Genomic DNA, 20,805 nt, shown 5'->3' with positions numbered 1-20,805 from the left:
ATGTATATTCAATCTTGTATGTGCATAATGTATGCCCTGTAGACTTAAAATCCCACCATAGAAAAGCATGTATCATGCATTGAAAGTATATTATAATTTGTTATAATATATAGTATGCATGATTTAGGGTTTCATGTGTTTAATATGTTGAGTTATATGTCCTAAAACTCGCAGTTTGTAATGTTAAACATATTCTATTATCAATAAAGATGTTATTGACGTTTATTCAATAAAACTGTTGTTGAATATATGAATTGAACTTGTAAAGACTAAATCCAATAAACTAAAGATCTATGGCTATTATATGAATACATGAACTTTATGTGGAGACATAAGAGTGCATCAAGTTCAGTAAATAGCCAAAATGGTCTATAGTATACAAATAAGGCTGGGTACCTTATTCTGGTAACAATACCAGATGCGGCCCACTCTGTAGTTGTTACAATTTGTAGTAAGTGCTATAACCGAAGTGATCTTGATTCGTTCATGTATTGACATGAGGAGCGGAAGCGTCCTATGCAATGAGTTTGCATAAGATCGGACCAAGAAATAAGTCACTCTTACTTTATAACGTTGTTTACTATTTAAGACTGACTATTTCAAAGTGATGACCTAGGTAACTTGGCCTTAATCCTGAGCTAACTATGAACTTCTATTTATTCAAGATTATCCTTAGATTTGCATGGGTAAGAGTTGACTTAACAGCGCTGACTCAATAAGCCTCCCATTTCAGGGTTAAGATTGGGTAGATAGTTGAGAACATTGGGTGCAAGACGAAATTCACTCCTACCCACTTTTTGGAATAGAAGAGAGGTTGTTCACTTAAGTACTGACTTTGGGTCTTGGATAAGGGGTCCCATCCTCTCATTGGCTTGAGAGGGACTCAGTTTAGTGATTGGATCACAAACCAATTGTTCATTAGAGGATCAGTGGGACTTAAGGAGCAAGATAATCTCGGGAGTAAAATAGCTTTTGACCCCGTTATTATTACGAACAACCTGTGAAGGGTTGACCTACTAATCATGGTTATATCGAGTGGACATAATATATCTACAGTGAGGGGAGTGTAACTACTAGGCTTTAGTGGAGTGACCTGGTAGTTAACGAATTATGGTTAATTTTATTAAAAAGTTTAGCTGGTTAATCTCGGATCATTGGACCCCATGATCTGTAGGTCCATGAGGTCCCCCTACTAATACGATCTACTAGCATGAAATAGAAGCAAATAGAATTAATAAGCACTCTAATTACATTTAATTTGAGTTCTAAAAGCATGCTTAAACAAAAATTTAAGAAGACGGTTTCTTAACAACATACCTTTGATGAATTCTCCTAATTCCAAGCTGCTCTTCACGTGATTTTAGCTCCAATTCTACAGTGAACCACCAAGAGATCTTCTCTACTAGTCTCAATCTTGAATTTGAGTGGTGGAACTCCAAATTAAAGTGAATTTGTGAAGGAAAAAGAGTGGGTTTTTGTCATGAAGAAGAACACTGCAGCAAGAACTTTTCCAATTACAAAAACTCTAATCACATCTACAAATTTAAGAGGTTTTATATTATTCACATGCAAGCATTGAAGTTCAGCAATTGACACTTCAATCACTTAAAATTCAATGGGCAAGGTGTGTAATTGAAGAGGAAACACCTCCTACTTCACAAAAGTGGGGTGTTTCTACTTTCTATTTTCAATTTTTCATTTTGCCTTTAATTTGTTTTTAATTTCAATTAATTCAAAATTAATTAAAATAAAAATTTCAATTTCTGAAAATTGAAATAAAACGAGAAATTAATTTAATTTTAATTAATTAAACATATTTAATTAATTAAATAATAATTTAATATCAAATATTAAACTAATCACACACCTAATTTAAAACATGAATCCTATTCATGTAATTAATATTTAAATATATATTTAAATATTATAAACTCTCTAATTTTGTTTAATTTCGTTAAATTAAACATTGATTAATTATATAGAATATAATTGTACAAACCCTAATTTGAATTTGAACTTATTCAAATTCAAACCCTAATTTCAATTTGAACATTTCAAATTGATATCATTCCAAATTCACTCAATTTATTAATTCAAGGTGTTCATATTGAGCTAGTAGAGGGACCTTATGGACCCACAGATCATGAGCTACAATGATTTAAAATTAATTGGCTAAAACTTTTTAAAGCAAATTAATCAGTATTCATTAACTATCAAGTCACCCCATTATAGCTCGATAATTGCACTCTCCTCAATGTAGATATATTTTTGTTCACTTGATTTAACCATAATCAGTAAGTCGACTCTTCACAGGTTGTTCGTAATACTGGCTGGGTTAATATGCTTTTTTACCCCTGATATTACATCTTGCTTCTTAAGTTCCACTGATCCTCTAATGAACAATTGGTTTGTGATCCAATCACTAAACCGGATCCCTTTCAGGCCAATGAGAGGGGGCCCTTTATTCAAGACCTGGATTCAGTACTTAAAAGAGCAACCTTTCTCCTATCCTTAAATCAGGTAGACGTGAATTTCTTATTACACCTTATGTCCCCAGCTATCAACTCGGTCTTACCCCTGAAATGGGAGATTTATTGAGTCGGCGTTGTTGAGCCAACCCTCACCTATGCAAATCTAAAGAAAATCCTGAATAAACAGGAGTTCATAGTTAGCTCAGGATTAAGATCGAGTTACCTAGGTCATCTAAGAGAAATAGTTAGTCTTAAACAGTAAACAACGTTATAAAGTAAGAGTGACTTATTTCTTTGTCCGATCTTACGCAAACTCATTGCATAGGATGCCCTCACTCCTCATGTTAATACATGAACGAATCAGGATTACTTCGTTTGGAGCACCTTACAACAAATTGTAACAATTACAGAGTGGGCCGCATCCAATAGTGTTACCAGAATAAGGCACCCAACCTTATTCATGTACTATAAATCATTTTGACTATTTACTCAAACTTGATCCACTTTTATGTCTCCATATAAAGTTCAAGTATTCATATAATAGCCAACAATATTAGTTTATTGGATTTAGACTTTATACATGCAATTTATAGATTCAATAACTTTATTGAAGTAATGTCGAATAACATCTTTATTGATAATAGAATATATTTAACCTTACAAACTGCAAGTTTTAGGACATACAACCCAACACCTACTAGCTCATATTGAACTAAAGCTTAGAATAATGTGACGAACGAATTTGAAATGTTCAAATTCAGTGTTTTGGAGCAAAACGTTAAATATATACGATATACTTAACCTATTGTTTAATTGTGAATTAAACATAAAGAGAGAGAGAAAATAGAAGATATTTAAATCTAAGATTATGAATATAGATTCATATTGATTGGTATTATTGTTGGATTTAATATTAAATTAAATTAATTAAATTGTTTAATTAATTATTTAATATTAATTTAATTTTAAAATTAATTGTTAGAATTAATTTTGAAATTAAATGGAATTGGTCAAAATTGTATTAAAAAGTCAAAATTGTTGACTAGGTAAAAAATGTAATGAAAGTTAAATTGTTGACTTTAGACTTTGAGAGTCAAACTTTGACATTGGATCAAGTTAATGGAACGATCCAACATTTGTGAGTGGTAATGTCAACTTTTGCATTGCTAAGTGTTGTCGTCATTTGAAGATACTTGCCCCACTAATCCCACTTTGAGTTAGTGAATTTTTAGTGTCAAATTCTCATCAAACTCAAAGTTGCATGTTGAAATGGTCTGTAAAAGGAAGAGTTCAATGAATTTTAATACTCTTGGCCAAAGTGGATTTTTATGAGATTGATATCTCATAATTATTTTCTCTCAAAGTCTTAACCTTTTCCTCTCCAAATTAATCACTCATCGGAGTCCACCATCCCGTTCTAAGGCTGGAGAATAGTCGAAAAGGCTCTCGTGGTATTCTACGAATCATTCTTGAGGATATTGGAGCTATTTTGGAGAAGATTTAAGTCAACAAAGATTGTATTTCTTCTTCCCCTTTTATTTGTTTTAATAGTATGCTTATTCTTTGAAATTAACCTAACTAGAGTACTTTAGATCCGTTATTTCTTCCGTTGTGCATGTGTTTGTTCCATCATAATATAATTTGTTGTATTAAATTATAAAATGCTCGGTGTTTGTTATGGAAAGGCATGTCTATAGTTTTATAAGTGTTATAAAATGAATTAGACATTTAAAATCTATAACAAAGATAAGATGCATGCTCACTTCGGGTTAACACATAATAACTTGTTTTGATTAGTTAAAATAGGTCGTTATCTTGTAAAACTATGGTTACAAACTCACCTGGGCTAAATCATGTCTAAAGTTGGAGGTATTTAACTTGACGGTTTACGGAAAACCTGCTACTTGGGGATTTTAGTCGGTTCTTGAGTGTTGTTATCCCGATTTTATGAGCATGTGTGAGCGATGTGAGGTTATAAAATTGATTTATCACTTAGACATTGTAGATTAAATCCAAATATAAATGTTATACTTAGACAATCACCTAGACTTAAGTTATTTTTTAGCCAGAACATACCTGAGTAAATGTTTACCTAAAAACAAATCGAACACTTTAGTGGGAGATTAATAATATATACTTTTTCTTAGCTCTTATGTCCTTAAGAGTTCAAACCGTGAAGTCCTGCTCAGCTTCGTGTCGCTTTTACTACAAATGCTCTATTCGGAAAGTGTTTGCATGGGTTAACAACAAAGTAAATAGGGAAAGTAGTTCATAGTAAGTGGGAGAAGGAAGTGTGTCAACACATCCTACGGTTTCCTCCATTAGGTTGGACCGTGAGATTCCCATGTTGTGCCTACTGTCATTTTTAGGCGACATTAGCTAGTCGTCTTTTCAGTGACTATCCCTTCGGAGGGTTGTAAAATGGGATTTAGAACTAAAAACAGTAAAAGCGATTTCTTTTTGCTAAAGATTAAAGCTAGTAAGTGTAGAAAATCTATGAAATCTATGTACGGTTTCCTCGACTAAGTGTCAAATTTAGTAAGTATTAGTAGGTTCTTGATTGAAAATGATAACTAAATGACTATGGGAATAAAGAGTTATTTTAGAGTTAGTATTTAGTTGAGAATGTCTTGCTTCAGTAAAGGAGTATTTGACTGCTATTCTGACTCACTAAAGTATCATTGCAAATAAATAATGAAATCTGGGTACATTATTTCTTTTTGCTAAAATTTGATTGCGTTTAAAAAAATAATTTACTAATTAGAATTTGTTTATATTTTTAACACGTCGAATCCTTCTAAACAAACACTCTCTTTCGATAAGTTTAACGATTTTAAATATTCAACATGGAAACAAATATAAACGCAATACTAATAGATGATGATTTAAAATTCGTTTAACAGAGAAATGTCCTCTAACTCCCAGCTTATCTGCAAACCAAAAGATTTAGAATGCTTATGATAAATGGATTAAGGCAAATCAAAAGGACTGAATGTATATATTGGCAAGCATATCCGATATACTAGATAAGAAATACGAGAGCATGGTTTCCGCCAAAGAAATCATGGATTCGATACAAACATTGTTTGGACAATCTGTCAAGCACACTTTCGATAATGTTTATAATTGTGACATAAAGGATAGAACCTCTGTTAACAAACATGTTTTAGATATGTTGAAAGTAATAAACAAGAATGTCATAGATGAAGAAGCTAAGAAAGCATAACAAAGTAAATATGGTTTATTAGTTGTTGAAACATGTTTAGTGAAAAATGATAAGTTAACTTGAATATTGGATTTAGATGTCGCTAATCATATTTGCGCTTTCGCTTAGGAAACTAGTTCCTGGAGGTAACTTACAAAAGGTGAGACAACCTTTAAGGTAGAGACTAGAGAAGTTGTCTCAGCTAAAGCAGTGGGAGATGTGAAGTTTTTTATTGAAGATAGATTCATTTTACCTGAAAATGTTTATTATGTTCCTGTTATGAGGAGGAATTTAATATCTATCTCATGTTTGCTAGAACAAAAATATAAAGTTTCTTTTGAAGTTGATGAAGTGTTCATTATTTCAAAAAGTATTAAAATATGTTCTGCAAACATAGGAAATAACTTGTATGTGTTAAAATCAATTGAAGCGAAAGCTATTTTAAATATAGAGATGTTTAAAACAGCTGAAACTCAAAATAAAAAACGAAAAATTTCTCTTAATGCCTATCTTTGACACTTAAGACTTGGCCACATAAATCTCAATAAGATTGGGAGATTGGTTAAGAGTGGACTCCTAAATTAGTTTGAAGACAACTCTCTACCATCATGCGAGTCTTGTCTTGAGGGTAAGATGATCAAAAGATCTTTTATGGGAAAAGGTCTTAGAGTCAAAGAACCCTCAGAGCTCGTGCATTCATATCTTTGTGGTCCAATGAATGTTAAGGCACGGGGAGGGTATGAATATTTCATCAGTTTTATTTATGATTATTCTAGATATGGTTATATTTACCTAATGCATCATCAGTCCAGAATTCTTGAAAAGTTCAAGGAGTATAAGGTAGAGGTTGAGAACCAATTAGGTAAAAAGATTAAAATCCTTCCATTAGATTAAGATGGCGAGTATATGGACTTAAAATTCCAGGACTATTTGATAGAACATGGAATTCAGTCTCAATTCACAGTATCGGTATATCTCAACAGAATGGTGTAGTGGAAAGGAGAAATAGGACCTTGTTGAACATGGTTCGTTCGTTAATGAGTTATGATCAGTTGCCTAATTTATTATGGGAAATGTAGTACAAACTGTAGGATTTTGAACATGGTTCCCTCGAAAAGTGTTTTAGAAACACCTTATGAGTTATAGAGAAGGCGTAAAGGTAGTTTATGTCACTTCAGGATTAGGGATGTCTAGCACATGTACTGGTACATAACTCAAAGAAACTGAAACGTTATTCAAAAGTATGCCTATTTTTTAGATACCCCAAAGAAATAGAAGGTGGTCTATTTAATGATCCTTAGGAGGATAAGGAATTTGTATCGACAAATGCAACATTCTTAGAGGAGTATCACATAAGAAACCAGCAACCTCGTAGTAAGCTAGTATTAAAAGAAATGTCCACAAAAACTACAAACAAATCAACAAGGGTTGTTGATTAGGCTGATCCTTCAACAAGAGTTGTTGATCAAACTGGTCCGTCATATCCTTCTCAAGGGTTGAGGGTGCCTTGACTAGTGGGAGGGTTGTTCAACAGATTGGCCGTTACATGGGTTTTCCATAAACTCAAGTTGTCATACTTGATGATGGCTTGGAGGATCCATTAACCATACCTTTAAACAGGCAATGGAAGAGGTAGATCAAGATTAGTAGATAAAAGCTATGAACCTCGAAATAGAGTCTATATACTTTAATTCAGTCTGGGAACTTGTACATCAATCAGATGAGGTAAAATCTATTGGTTGCAAATAGATTTACAAGAGAAAACGAGATCAAGCTGGTAAGGTATAGACCTACAAAGCTAGACTCGTGGCAAAAGGGTTTCCCAAAGAGAGGGGGTGGACTATGAAGAAACTTTCTATCCAATTGCCATGGTTAAGTCAACTAGAATACTCTTATCTATTGCTATCTTTTATGATTATGAAATATGGAAAATGGATGTCAAGATAGCCTTTTGAAGGCTATCTTGAAGAGAGTATCTATATGTCTCAACTAGAGAGGTTTATTAAATAGGGTCAAGAGCAAAAGGTTTGCAAGCTTAAAAAATCCATTTATGGGTTGAAACAAACATCTCGATCCTAGAATATAAGATTTGACACTGTGAACGAGTCTTATGACTTTGAACAGAACGTTAATGAACCTTTTGTGTACAAGAAAATTGTCAAATAAGACTGTAGCTTTTCTGGTATTAATGTTGATGATATCCTACTCATGGGAATGGGGTAGGATTTCTTGCTAACGTTAAGAGATGGCTAGCATCACAATTTTCAATGAAAGATTTGGGAGATGCACAATATGTTCTTGGAATTCAAATAGTTTGGAATCATAAGAATAGAACGTTAGCCTTATCTCAAACATCTTATATTGATAAAATGTTGTCTAAATATAAGATGCAAAATTCCAAGAGTGGTTTGTTACCTTTTAGACATGGAATTCATCTGTCTAAGGAACAATATCCTAAGAGACTTCAAGTTGAGACTATGAAACAAATTCCTTATGCATCAATAGTTGGGAATTTGATTTATGCCATGTTGTGTACACGCCCAGACATATGTTATGTGGTTGGAATAGTCAACAGATTTCAGTTCAATCCTAGATATGATCATTTGACTATTGTTAAGAACATCTTATACAAGCTTATGTATGGTGCTAAGGATCTGATCCTTACAGGATACACTGATTCTTATTTTCAAATCAATGTGAATTTTGATTTTCAAATGGTGGCGCCTCACCTCAGAAAGGCGAGGCGCATGAGAGAAGGTGTGACCTCTGGCGCCTTCCACAAAGCATCGAGGCGCACTTATGTATGCCTATCACTTCTTTGTTTTAGAAAAAAATAATTACTTAAACAGTTAAACACAAATGAAATTTTGTTTAATATTATATATATATATATATATATATTGATACTTTTTTTAACCTAATTTGGCATCATTATATTATGTATGAATGACGACTACAATGTCAACAAATCAAATCTTACTGGACGGCTTGCTTGTTGCTTCTTCTTCACGGTTCCATCTCTAAGAATTCAGTAAGTCTTTTCTTCTTCTTCTTCCTCTATCTCTTCTTCTTTCTTCACCAAATCTTCTTATTCTTCTTCCTTCTTCAATCACAGTTTCTTCAAAAAAAATAAATAAATAAATCAAAACTTCTCTTCTCTTCTTCTTCTTGTTCTTCTTCTTTGATCATTCATTCACAATTTCTTCAAAAAAAAAAAAAAAAAAAAAGAACATCTCTTATTTTCTTCTTCTTTTTCTTCTTCTTCCTTCATTCAAGGTTTCTTAAAAAAAAATCAGAATTGTCTCTTCTTCTTCCAAGCTTAAGTTACTTTCTTCTTCTTCTTCTTCTTCTTCATCTCAAAGTCTCCAAACAACAGAGAGAGTGTGATATGTCTACTTCTATTTTTTTAAAAAAAATTAGAGAGTTTTTTTTTCTTAAAAAAAACAGAGAGTGTGACTTACGTCTCGGTGTCCAACCCTATTTTTTCTTCAAAAAAAGAGAAGAAAGTCCTCTTCTTTTTTTTTTTTTTTTTTTTTTTTTTGCTATCAACCCCTCTTACTTTGCTACCACATTGGAATCTTTATTTTGTCATCAAGAAACAAAGAAAGGCTTCAAAACAGAGAAGAAAACTCCACAAAATAGCAGCCGTCATCAAAATTCCGGTACGTCCTAATTCCTAAATCCCAATTCCTCACTTTTGTGATCAATTTATTAAGGTAGTTACTAATTCATTTAAGTTTCTAATAATTGATGGATGAAGACGGTTTAAGAAAGGATATGACATGGAAATATGCAAAATTGCAAAATGTTCAAGATGTAATACATTAGTGTGTGGATTTTGTTGTAAAATAACAAAAGGAGGAGTTTTTAGAATGAAACAACTTCTTGTTGGTGGTTATAGAAATGCCACAGCCTGTACGAAATGTCCAGATCATGTGAAGGAAGAGATTAAAAAGTATATGTCTAAAAAAAAGAGATTACAGATAAAAGAAATTTGATTGTGGACATTGATGTGGAAAACTATGGTATTAAGGACGAGGATGAAGATGAAGTGTGCATAAATAATTCGAATAAAATAGTGGCACCAAGTTCAAAGAAGTCAAGACAAAAGGGTCCAACGGATGAATATTTTACACCAAACCCGAAAAATATGGTGCAAAATAGAAAGAATGATAAAGGAAAGGGAAAACAAACTACCATGAATGAGTAAAAAGGAAATGAGGGAGCGCTCCATCCAAAGAATTGCTCGATGGTTTTATGATGCAGGAATACCTTACAATGCCTGCAATTATAAAAGCTTTACCCTTATGATTGAAGCAATTGGGCAATTCGATCCTAGATTGAAACCACCATCGTATCATGAGTTGAGAGTGTCGTGTTTGAAAAGGGAATTAAAAGCCACAAATGAGTTGATGAAGAACCATAAGGCAGAGTGGTCCAAGGTTAGATGCACTATTATGGCTGATGGATGGACAAATAGAAGAAATATGACATTAATTAACTTTTTAGTCAATAGTCCTAAAGGCACCATATTTATTGAGTCTATTGATGCTTCATCTTATGTAAAGGATGAAAAGAAAATGTTTAAGTTACTCAACAATTTTGTAGAACGCATTGGAGAAGCCAATGTCACAAGTTGTTAGATAGTGCCTCAGCAAATGTTATGGCAAGTAAGAATGCACAGTACTAACCCTTTCTTAATTTGTTAGTCTTACGCTTACTCTTACACATTTAAGAAACCTAAATATATTCTTGTTTTACTTTGTTAATATGGAGATTGTTAGAAGCAAAATGACCACAATTAATTTGGTCTCCATGTGCCACTCATTGCTTGGATTTGATGTTAGAGGATATATACAAGATCCCACATATTCACAAAACACTAAAAAGAGGCATAGAGGTTAGCAATTTCATTTATGTTCGTCCCAGATTGTTAAACGTGATGAGCCAGTTTACTAATCAAAAGAAGTTAGTTAGACCAACTAAGACTCGCTTTGCTACAACTTGCATAACATTATAAACTTTACATCATTAAAAAAAATTGAGAAAGATATTTACTTCAGACGAATGAAAAAAAAAAAAAAAGAAATGTAGTAAAGAACATGTTCAAATAATTTTGTTGACAACTTTTTGGAATACCATCGTATTTGCTCTTAGGGGTGGACAAAAAAACTGCTCAAACCGAACCGAACTAAACCGATTTATAAGCAAAACCAAATTTTTCGGTTTGATGCGGTTCGTTGGGCTGTTGAAATCGAATTTAAACGGTTCGGTTCGGTTCAAGGCTTGAAAACCGATTTCTAAACCGAACCGAACCATTTATATATAATTATATATATATATATATATATATAATATTAATATTTATTTAATAATAAATAACCTAATTTAAACTCAGCGACTCAAGCACCCCTCTACCTCCATCCTCCTCACGCATTCACATTTCCATTTCACAATCGCTTTCGCCAATCAGATCTGTACCAACTAGGGTTCTACCGTCGTTCTTCTTCGTCGACCAGACCGCCGCCGTTCTTCTTCGTTACCAGACTGCCTTACGAAATCAGATCTGTACCTCACGGACGCTGTTCACTTCTTCTTTCGTGAACCAGAGTTCTTCTTTCGTCTGGTTTTTCTTCATTGTCCAAACCGTCTGGTTCATCTACGTCGACCAGGCCGTTCACTTCTTCTTTCGTAGCATCGCCATGAACACTGAACACGAACAGAGGTAAATAACTAAATAGTAAAATTTTAGGTAACTAAAATAAAATTTAACTCTAGTACTCATCTGATTAACTCCAGTACCACATTAATAATGAAATGTTAGGTAAATAAAATTTGGTTCGTGCTCAGATTGCCACCCGCAGGCCGCAGCTCATCCTCATCCAATTATTTGGTTCGAGTCAGTCCTCTTCTGATTGAATTATTGAAATTTTAGGTAACTAAAATAAAATTTTAGATAAATAATTTGTTGTTGTTGTGTTTGAATTTTTAGTTTAAGTAAAATGTAAATGATTTTGTTTGATGGTAATAAGTTCTCTCTATTTTCCCCTTTATAGGTACTACCCGTCTATCACAATGAGCTTGAGTAAGAGCAACGATTCCAATGATGATGTTATTGTGATGCCATCACTACCACCACCACCACGAAAAAACGAAAGTGAGGAGACAGTTTCAAAGCATACAAGTGGACGAAAGAGGAAAAATTCATCTATTATATGGGATCACTTTACTAAATGTTTTGAATATAGTGATGATGATCTGCATGTTAAATGTAACTATTGTGGTATGGTGTATGCATGTCATCCTAGAAGGAATAGAAATTCATCTATGAGAATGCATATTGAACACTACTGTAAAAAAAACCTTATCAGATTAACAAGTCTAAGTTAGATGTAACATAAACTAAGTTGGTTTTTAAGAACAATGAGGGATTTGGAGATAATTCGCAACCACATTCATCCCTTAGTTACAAGATGTTTACTATTGAGAGTGCTCATAGACTACTTGCTGAGATGATTATTATAGATAAGTTGCCATTTAAATTCGTGGAGAACCAAGGGTTTAAGATGTTTGTGAATGGGACTTTGACGTTAGTAGAACCTAATTTTGTTCTTCCTTCTCGAAAAATAATTGCTAAGGATATTTTGGGAATTTATGATAGCACAAAAGAGATGTTGAAGGGCATTTTTGTGAAAGAAGGATATAGAGTGTCACTCACAACCGATACGTGGTCATTAATCCAAAATATGAACTATTTGGTTTTAACTACACACTTTATTGATAAAGATTGGAAATTACATAAGAGAATTCTTAATTTCACCCAAATTGAGAATCATAGAGGGGAGATGATAGGAAAAGAGGTTGAGAAATGTCTAAAGTAGTGGGATATTGAAAAGGTTATGACATTGACAGTTGATAATGCTTCGTCAAATGATACTGACATTGCTTATTTGAAGAAGTGTTTTAAGCATGGGTTGGTGTTAGATGGTGAATTCTTGCATGTTAGATATTGTGCACATATATTGAACTTAATTGTATGCTATGGCCTAAAAGATATTAATGATTCATTGGTTCGAATTGAAGATGCTATGAGGTTTGTTAGATCTTCTCCTGCTAGACTTGTCACATTTAAGAAGTGTATCACAGAGGAGAACATAGATAGTAAAAGTATGTTGTGTCTTGATGTCCCAACTAGATGGAATTCTACCTATTTGATGCTTGAGGCCGCTGTAAAATTTGAAAAAGAATTTGAGAGGTTAGAAGACTACAACACAATCTACATGAATGAGGAGGAAAAATCAACCACCAGGGATTAGGAAATTGCGAGAATATTTACCAAATTCTTGTCGGTGTTCTATGAAGTAATTGTTAGGCTTTCAGGGTCTTTGTATGTTACTTCCAATACAGTCTTCCATGAGATTAGTATTGTTCAGAATTGCATAAAAAAATATTCAATTTCAACTAGTCCTAATGATGTGCTTTTGCAAGAAATGACAATGAAAATGCAAGAAAAGTTTGATAAGTATTGGGGAAAAAGAGATAGAACAAATTTATTCTTGTATGTTGCCTTCATTTTGGACCCTCGTTATAAGATGAAATTTCTTTTGAATTGCCTAAATCAATTATTTGATGTTGATGTGGCAAAAGCCATAGGAAGTAAGGTAGAGGGTGTTTTGAGAGCATTGTTCAATGAATACAATTTGTCATTATCAGTTGCTAATAAGGGTCAATCTTCATGTATCATTAAAAGTTCTCCATTTAAAACTTCAAGTGCAAGTGCTTAAGAGATTTTCCGTTTTGATTTTGAATATTTGGATGAAGATGATTCGCAAAGTGTGGATTCAGAAGTTGATATTTACTTACTAGAGCCTCGTGTTAAACGTGAAGATAACTTTGATATCTTAGATTGGTGGAAGGGGAATTCTTCTAGATATAAGATTCTTAGCAAAATTGCACGAGATCTTTTAGCAGTTCCGATATCCACAGTTACTTCTGAGTCCGCATTCAGCACTAGTGGGAGAGTAATTGATTCTTTTCGTACCTCATTATCTCTAACCACTGTTGAGGCACTTGTATGTGCACAAAATTGGTTACGTTCTGAACAAATTAGCACTGGTTTACGACCATACTTAGAGGAAATTGAAGATGAAGAGGAGGTTCATATATTCTAAACATATTTATATATATATATATTTTAACATATTTATTCATATATTTATTATAGTAACTACTAACAAGTTTATGATTTGTTTCTTAGTTTTCATAACGGGATTGAACGGAGCGGCAAATGCAAAAAACAAGCAGAAGGAGAATCATGATTAATAAGCGAACAAATTTGTTTGTATTGATTGGATTTTTGGAATTCAGCACTAGTGTTTTAGCTTGTTATTTGCTTTTCTGTGACTTGTGTATTGTGTACTTCTACTTTGGAGAACTTTTTAGTGTAGTCATTTAGATGGAAATGTTTTTCTGAGTTATTGTAGATTGATTTGATATGTTTTTATGAGTTATTGTGAATGTGGATTGATATTTAAGAAATCTGTGCTATGTGTACTTTGGAGAACTTTTAGTTTTTAACTTTTTATTGTAGTCATTTGGATTGTGCTAGAGATTTGTGCTATGTGACATGTTCTTATTGTGGATTACTGGATTGATATTTAAATTATATTTAGAGTATAAAAGAAAGAGAGTGGAACTTGGAAAGAAGAAGGAAAATAAAAGGAAGAAGAAAAAAAAGGCAAAAAAAAAAAAAAAAACTCAAACCGATTCTTGAACAGTTCGGTTCGGTTCGGTTTCATGTATAAACAAAAGCGGTTTGGTTCGGTTTGACCATCAAACCGAACCGATTCCACCCCTATTTGCTCTTAATGTATCTGGCCCTCTGCGAGTACTTAGGTTGGTGGATGGCGAGAGGAAGCCTCCTATGGGATACATTTATAAGGCTATGAATAGAGCTAAGAAGGCTATTGCCAAATCCTTCAATGGTAAGGAAGAAAAGTACCAGGATATTTTTACAATAATTGATCAACGATGGGAGCTTTAGTTGCATTATCCTTTGCATGCTGAGGGATGTTATCTAAACCCAGAATTATATTATTCAAATCCAAATATTTAAGCTGATGATGAAATTGTTAATAGGTTGTATACATGTATAACAAAGATGGTTGCTTCTTTGGACATTCAAGACATGATACTTGGAGAGCTAACTAAATTCAAGAAAGCTGAAGGATTATCGGGCAGTCTTTAGCAATCAGACAGAGAAACAAAATATCTCCAGGTAAACTTTAACTTTAAATCTTTGATTAAAGTACATTGGATATCATTTCAAATTGAAAACTACTAATATAGTTTTGATTTATCATGGGATGGTGGGATGGGGGCTAAAGGAAATCAGATATGAGGATTTCCATGAGCAGCGGAAGGATCGTTCCAAATTCCATTCGAAATTAAATAACAATAATTACAGTACAAGAACATAAACTAATAGGTCATACACAACAAGAAATTACAACATGCTTTAAGAGAGAGTTAAGGGATAGAGTATGCATACCTTTGAGGAAACATTCTTCACAACTCCCTCGAACAAACTTCAAGCATCCAAGTACAGAAATGCTCAAACCACAACGATTGGTACAACAATACGATCAATTGAAAACACTACACAAACAACACGAGCACAAAGATCACAAACCCAACGAACGACCTCCAGAACCTCGATATCAATCGAGTTGAGTGAGGACACCACCATAATGGTTACCTTGGTATTCTCGGTGTGAGAATCCTAGAGTTGTGGGCTCTGTACGATCTTGGTTAGAGGAAGAGACTAGAAGATAACAATGATGGAACACAAGATATACGCAGCGAAATTAGGATCTAATTACACTCTAATTGCTTTTAACTTAAAGGAAAAACATGCAATTTGAAGGAAAAAAAAATAGTAATTAACTTACCTTTGAAGCTCCTGAAAATTGCTTCTCCTCGCTGAATCTCGACCCGAACTCTTCTGAACCACCACTAGAGTTGACTTATTATCCTCTAGACTCAAAACCGAGTTGTGGGACCTGGTGGATGAAGAGACCGAGAGAGAGAAAGCGATGGGAAAAGAAGATGGAATTTTGGTTTTGGGTTTTCCTTTTTTCATCCCAATTTTGAAAAACTATTTGGAAAAATTGGCAAAAACTTTTTTCATTCAAAATGAAAGCCCATTTTGTAGAAAAAAACTATGCAACAATTGCATGAACCAAATCCATAAAAACCCAACACCTATAATCTACTATCTTAGTGGGCTTAATGTCTCCACTATAAGCCAACACTTAGCCCACTATTTTGTTAGTGGAATTATCCAACAAAAGTTTGGATTTTCCCACTAACTATAGACAAAAGGCAAAATAGTCATTTGGTCAAAGTCAAACTTTGACCAAAAAGTCAACATTTTGACTTTTTATTTTTCGTGTTGACTAATTTTGACCTCCCGAGCATGAATCCGCATTCATTTTCTCGAAATTGAAATCACATTTGAATATAAGGTCGGTCAAAGTTTGACTTTTCAAAGTCAAAAAATCAACTCTTTGACTTTTTACATCTTTGACCATTTCCATTATTTCCAAGCTTCCGAATATGAACGTATTCATATTCTTGATATTTAAATCAAATTTAAATATTAATGCTGTATCTCTAAACTGAAAACCCGACCACTATATCACATATACTTTTCGATTTCTCTCTTTTCACCTAATTCGAAAAATTCGAATCATTCTATCATACTGTTCTAAGTTTATTCTATATGAGCTAGTAGAGGAACCTAATAGACCGATCATGGGCTCCAACGATCCGAGATTAGCTGGCTAAACTCTTTAGATGGAGTTAATCAACATTCGTTAACTAACGGGTCATTCCACTATAGTCCTGTAGTTGCACTCCCCTCACTATAGATATATTTGTGTCCATTTGATATAACCATGATTAGTAAGCTAATCCTTCACAGGTTGTTCGTAATCTCGGCTGAGTCATAAAAACCGTTTTACCCTGAAGACTACATCTTGTTCCTTAAGTTTCACTGATCCTCTAATAAGTCATAGATATAACTTTTCAAAAGAATCAGACTTGTGATACATTAGGTAAATATGACCATACCTTGAATAATCATCGATAAAACTGATGAAATATTCATATCCACCTCGTGCTTTGACATTCATTAGTCCACAGAGGTCCGAATGTACGAGCTCTAAGGGTATTGTGGCTCTGAGACCTTTTCCAGAAAAGATCTCTTAGTCATTTTTCCCTTAAGACATGACTTACATGAAGGTAAAGAATTACCTTCTAACTGATTTAGGAGTCTTAACCAATCTCAATCCTATTGAAATTTATGTGACCAAGTCTTAAGTGCCATAGATAGACATTAGAAGAAACTTTTTGTCTTTTATTCTGAGTTTCGACTTTTCTAAACATCTCAGTATTTAAGACAAATTTTGCTTTAGTTGGTCTTAACTTATATAAGTTGTTTTCAAGTATAGCAGAACAAATTTGAATACCTTTTCTGAAAATGAATGCTTTATTAACTTCAAAAGATATTTTATACATTTGTTCCATAATACAACCGATAGATATTAAATTCCACTTCATAAGAGGTGCATACAAAACATCTTTAAGTATGATATATCTATCGTCGAAAAACAACTTCAAGTCTCCCACTGCTTCGGCCGAGACAACCTCTCATGTTCCAACCTTAAGGGTGATCTCGCCTTCTTCAAGCTTTTCCAGGAACTAGTTTCTTGAAAAAAGAAGCAAATATGATTAGTGGCTCTTGAATCCAATATCCAGGTTGAGGTATCATCCTCCACTAAACATGTCTCAGTAACTAGTAAATCATATTTATCTTATGCTTCTTTCAAGGCAGGGGCCTAAGGACATTCCTCAGTTATGACAAATCTCAGGTCATCTATTACTAGTGTTGAATTCATATTGTTTTTCCATGTTTAGTAATTATCGCCGTTTAGTTTCTCGGAAGCTAAGAGTGGATCTAGAAAGCTAGTCATGCTGAAAAGAAAAACATATCCTTTTTAGTAAAAAACATTAATCTTTTAAATCCAATCAAGTTTAGCAAAAAAAAACTAATAATGTATCCTTCATTATTATATTTTGCAACGATATTTCAATGGTTTAGAATAACCTCCACCGAGGGGTGATCGACTATTCCTCCATTGAACCAAGACTATCTTGACTAGATACTATCACCAGAATAACTCTTATCCCTATAGTAACTCAGTTATCGCTACTTTGGTCAAGAATTTACTAACACTTAGTAATTCTCATAAGTGTGACCCTCCATTTTCAGACCTCAAAGATCAGAATCATTATGCTCCCGAAGTTGGAAAGATAAGAATGAAAACGAACCTGAGAGACCCTATCAATTTCTAGAGTTTGTGGAGTTTCGAATTCTATAATACAACCCTCTGATTGGTAAGGTCCCTTCAGGGTAGACATGCAGGCGCATTATAGGAATCTCACGATGCGACCTAATGGAAGAGACCGTAGGATGTGTTGACACACTTCCTTCTCCCACTTACTATGAATAACTTCCTCTATTCACCTTGGTATTGACTCATGCAAACACTCTCCGAATGAAGTCCACTCCCAGGGCGGCCCAAAGCCAAACATGAATCTCACGGTGTGAACTCTTAGGGACGTTAGAGCTAAAAGTACATTACTTCTCTCCAGCTGAAGTGTTCTAGACGGTTAGGGTATAAAATACTTAGCGATACATTTCGGCTAACTAAACATATCCTAAGTCTAGGTGATTCGTCCAAGTATAACTTTTATACTGGATTTTTAACCTACGATGTCTAGGTGATAAACAAATTTTATTACCTCACACCGCTCATGCATGCTCATAAAATCGGTTTAACCTAACTCAGATGCCAACTCGATTTCCAAGTAGTAAGTGTTTTGTGAACCGTCAACTTAAAAACCTTCAACCTTAGTCATCTTATCTGACTTTTTTCCAAGATCTTGCCGGGTGAGTTATCTTGTAACTTCGGTTTTAGAAGTCTAGGTTATTGGGATTGCTCGATGGTTAACCCTAAATGAGCATGCATCTTATCTTTGTTATAGATTTTAGAAGTCTAGATTATTTTATAACAATTATAACCCTAGAGCATTCATCTATAACATGCTTCCTTCAATCAAACATGTTTTAATATAACACTTATATTAAAATTAAGCATGCATAGTATATATTTTATAACACTTATAAGATATAACAAATACATGTCACATGCGTTTCCTATGGTGGGGTTTTAAAACTATATGGCATACTATATGTACATATAATCAAACAACATTATACATCACATACATAATAGGTAAACAACACTAAAGTGGACCCATTTTGGCATTAAAAACAAACAAATAACTAATTTATTACAAAATTCAGCAACCAGCTTCCCAAAATCGGCTTCAAACACTTTGAATCATCTTGAACTGGCCAAAAAACTCTCGAACCGGCTCAAAAACTCTCAAACCGACCCAAAAACCCCAAAAACCAAGTTAAACTGGTCAAACTGGCTAATCAGGTCAAACGGACCGGTCCAAACCATTTGGACTAGCTGGTCAACAGAAGTGAAGGTCGGGTCAACGGAGGCGGAGCAGGCACGTGGGTCGCAAGTAGGCGGGAGGCACGCGGGCAACTTTGAATCGAGTCGCGCGAACCAGAGCGGGTGGGCGCTCGGATCAGATCTGACCAGGCAGGTGTGCGAAGCTAGGCACATGTGCGAGAGAATCTAGGTGGCGAACCGGGTCTGGTCGAGTCTGGGAGCCTTCTCTTGAGTCTTGTGGCCAAATTCGGGTTTGTGATGCATTTTTCTTCAATTTGCTGCTATTCTCTCTCCCGGAATCAAGAAATTACAGCCTAATTTCAACTCTAATGACTCCAACAAATTTACAGACCCTTTTTCACACATTAATGCTCATAAACATGTGAGCAATTACAAATTTCCACGAGAAATTTAGAGAAAAACAATGCCAAAATCATAATAAATCCACTTTAGTCCACATTTCATTCAACACTTGAATAGATAGGAAAAAAAAACACCCACCAAAAGCAATTGAGTGTAATTCTGGGATGCTCTGATACCACATGATGGAACACGAGACATACGCAGCGCAATAGGATCTAATTACACTCTAATTGCTTTTAACTTAAAGGAAAAACATGCAATTTGAATGGAAAAAAAAACAGTAATTAACTTACCTTTGAAGCTCCTGAAAATTGCTTCTCCTCGCTGAATCTCGACCCGAACTCTTCTGGACCACCACTAGAGTTGACTTATTATCCTCTAGACTCAAAACCGAGTTGTGGGACCTGGTGGATGAAGAGACCGAGAGAGAGAAAGCGATGGGAAAAGAAGATGGAATTTTGGTTTTGGGTTTTTCTTTTTTCATCCCAATTTTGAAAAACTATTTGGCAAAATTGGAAAAAACTTTTTTCATTCAAAATGAAAGCCCATTTTATAGAAAAAAAACCATGCAACAATTGCATGAACCAAATCCATAAAAACCCAAGACCTATAATCCACTATCTTAGTGGGCTTAATGTCTCCACTATAAGCCAACACTTAGCCCACTATTTTGTTAGTGGAATTATCCAACAAAAGTTTGGATTTTCCCACTAACTATAGTCAAAAGGCAAAATAATCATTTGGTCAAAGTCAAACTTTGACCAAAAAGTCAACATTTTGACTTTTTATGATTTTTTTCGTGTTGACTAATTTTGACCTCCCGAGCATGAATCCGCATTCATTTTCTCAAAATTGAAATCACATTTGAATAAGGTCGGTCAAAGTTTGACTTTTTACATCTTTGACCATTTCCATTATTTTCAAGCTTCCGAATATGAACGTATTCATATTCTTGATATTTAAATCACATTTAAATATTAAAGCTATATCTCTAAACTAAAAATCTGACCACTATATCACATATACTTGTCGGTTTCTCTCTCTTCACCTAATTCGAACAATTCGAATCATTCTATTATACTATTCTAAGTTTATTCCATATGAGCTAGTAGGAGAACCTAATGGACCTATAGATCATGTGCTCCAACGATCCGTTGAACATTCGTTAACTGGC

At 34.0% G+C, this 20,805-nt stretch overlaps 1 protein-coding gene and 1 pseudogene across 1 annotated transcript; both read left to right on the top strand.

Annotated features, from left to right (window-relative positions):
- Positions 1 to 9,426: 9,426 nt before the first annotated feature.
- On the top strand, positions 9,427 to 12,992 carry LOC150031687 (uncharacterized; annotated as a pseudogene).
- Positions 12,993 to 13,166: 174 nt separating this feature from the next.
- On the top strand, positions 13,167 to 13,847 carry LOC150031686 (zinc finger BED domain-containing protein DAYSLEEPER-like). The gene is made up of 2 exons (XM_090307982.1): positions 13,167 to 13,413; positions 13,498 to 13,847. Exons 1-2 carry the CDS (start codon positions 13,167 to 13,169, stop codon positions 13,845 to 13,847), a joined length of 597 nt encoding a protein of 198 aa, XP_090164108.1.
- Positions 13,848 to 20,805: the final 6,958 nt, after the last annotated feature.

This window comes from Benincasa hispida, chromosome 12 (genome assembly GCF_027475165.1).
Source record: "Benincasa hispida cultivar pf3 chromosome 12, pf3_genome.v1.1, whole genome shotgun sequence".
Lineage (NCBI taxonomy): Eukaryota > Viridiplantae > Streptophyta > Magnoliopsida > Cucurbitales > Cucurbitaceae > Benincasa > Benincasa hispida.
This window is presented reverse-complemented; position numbering and strand designations above follow the sequence as displayed.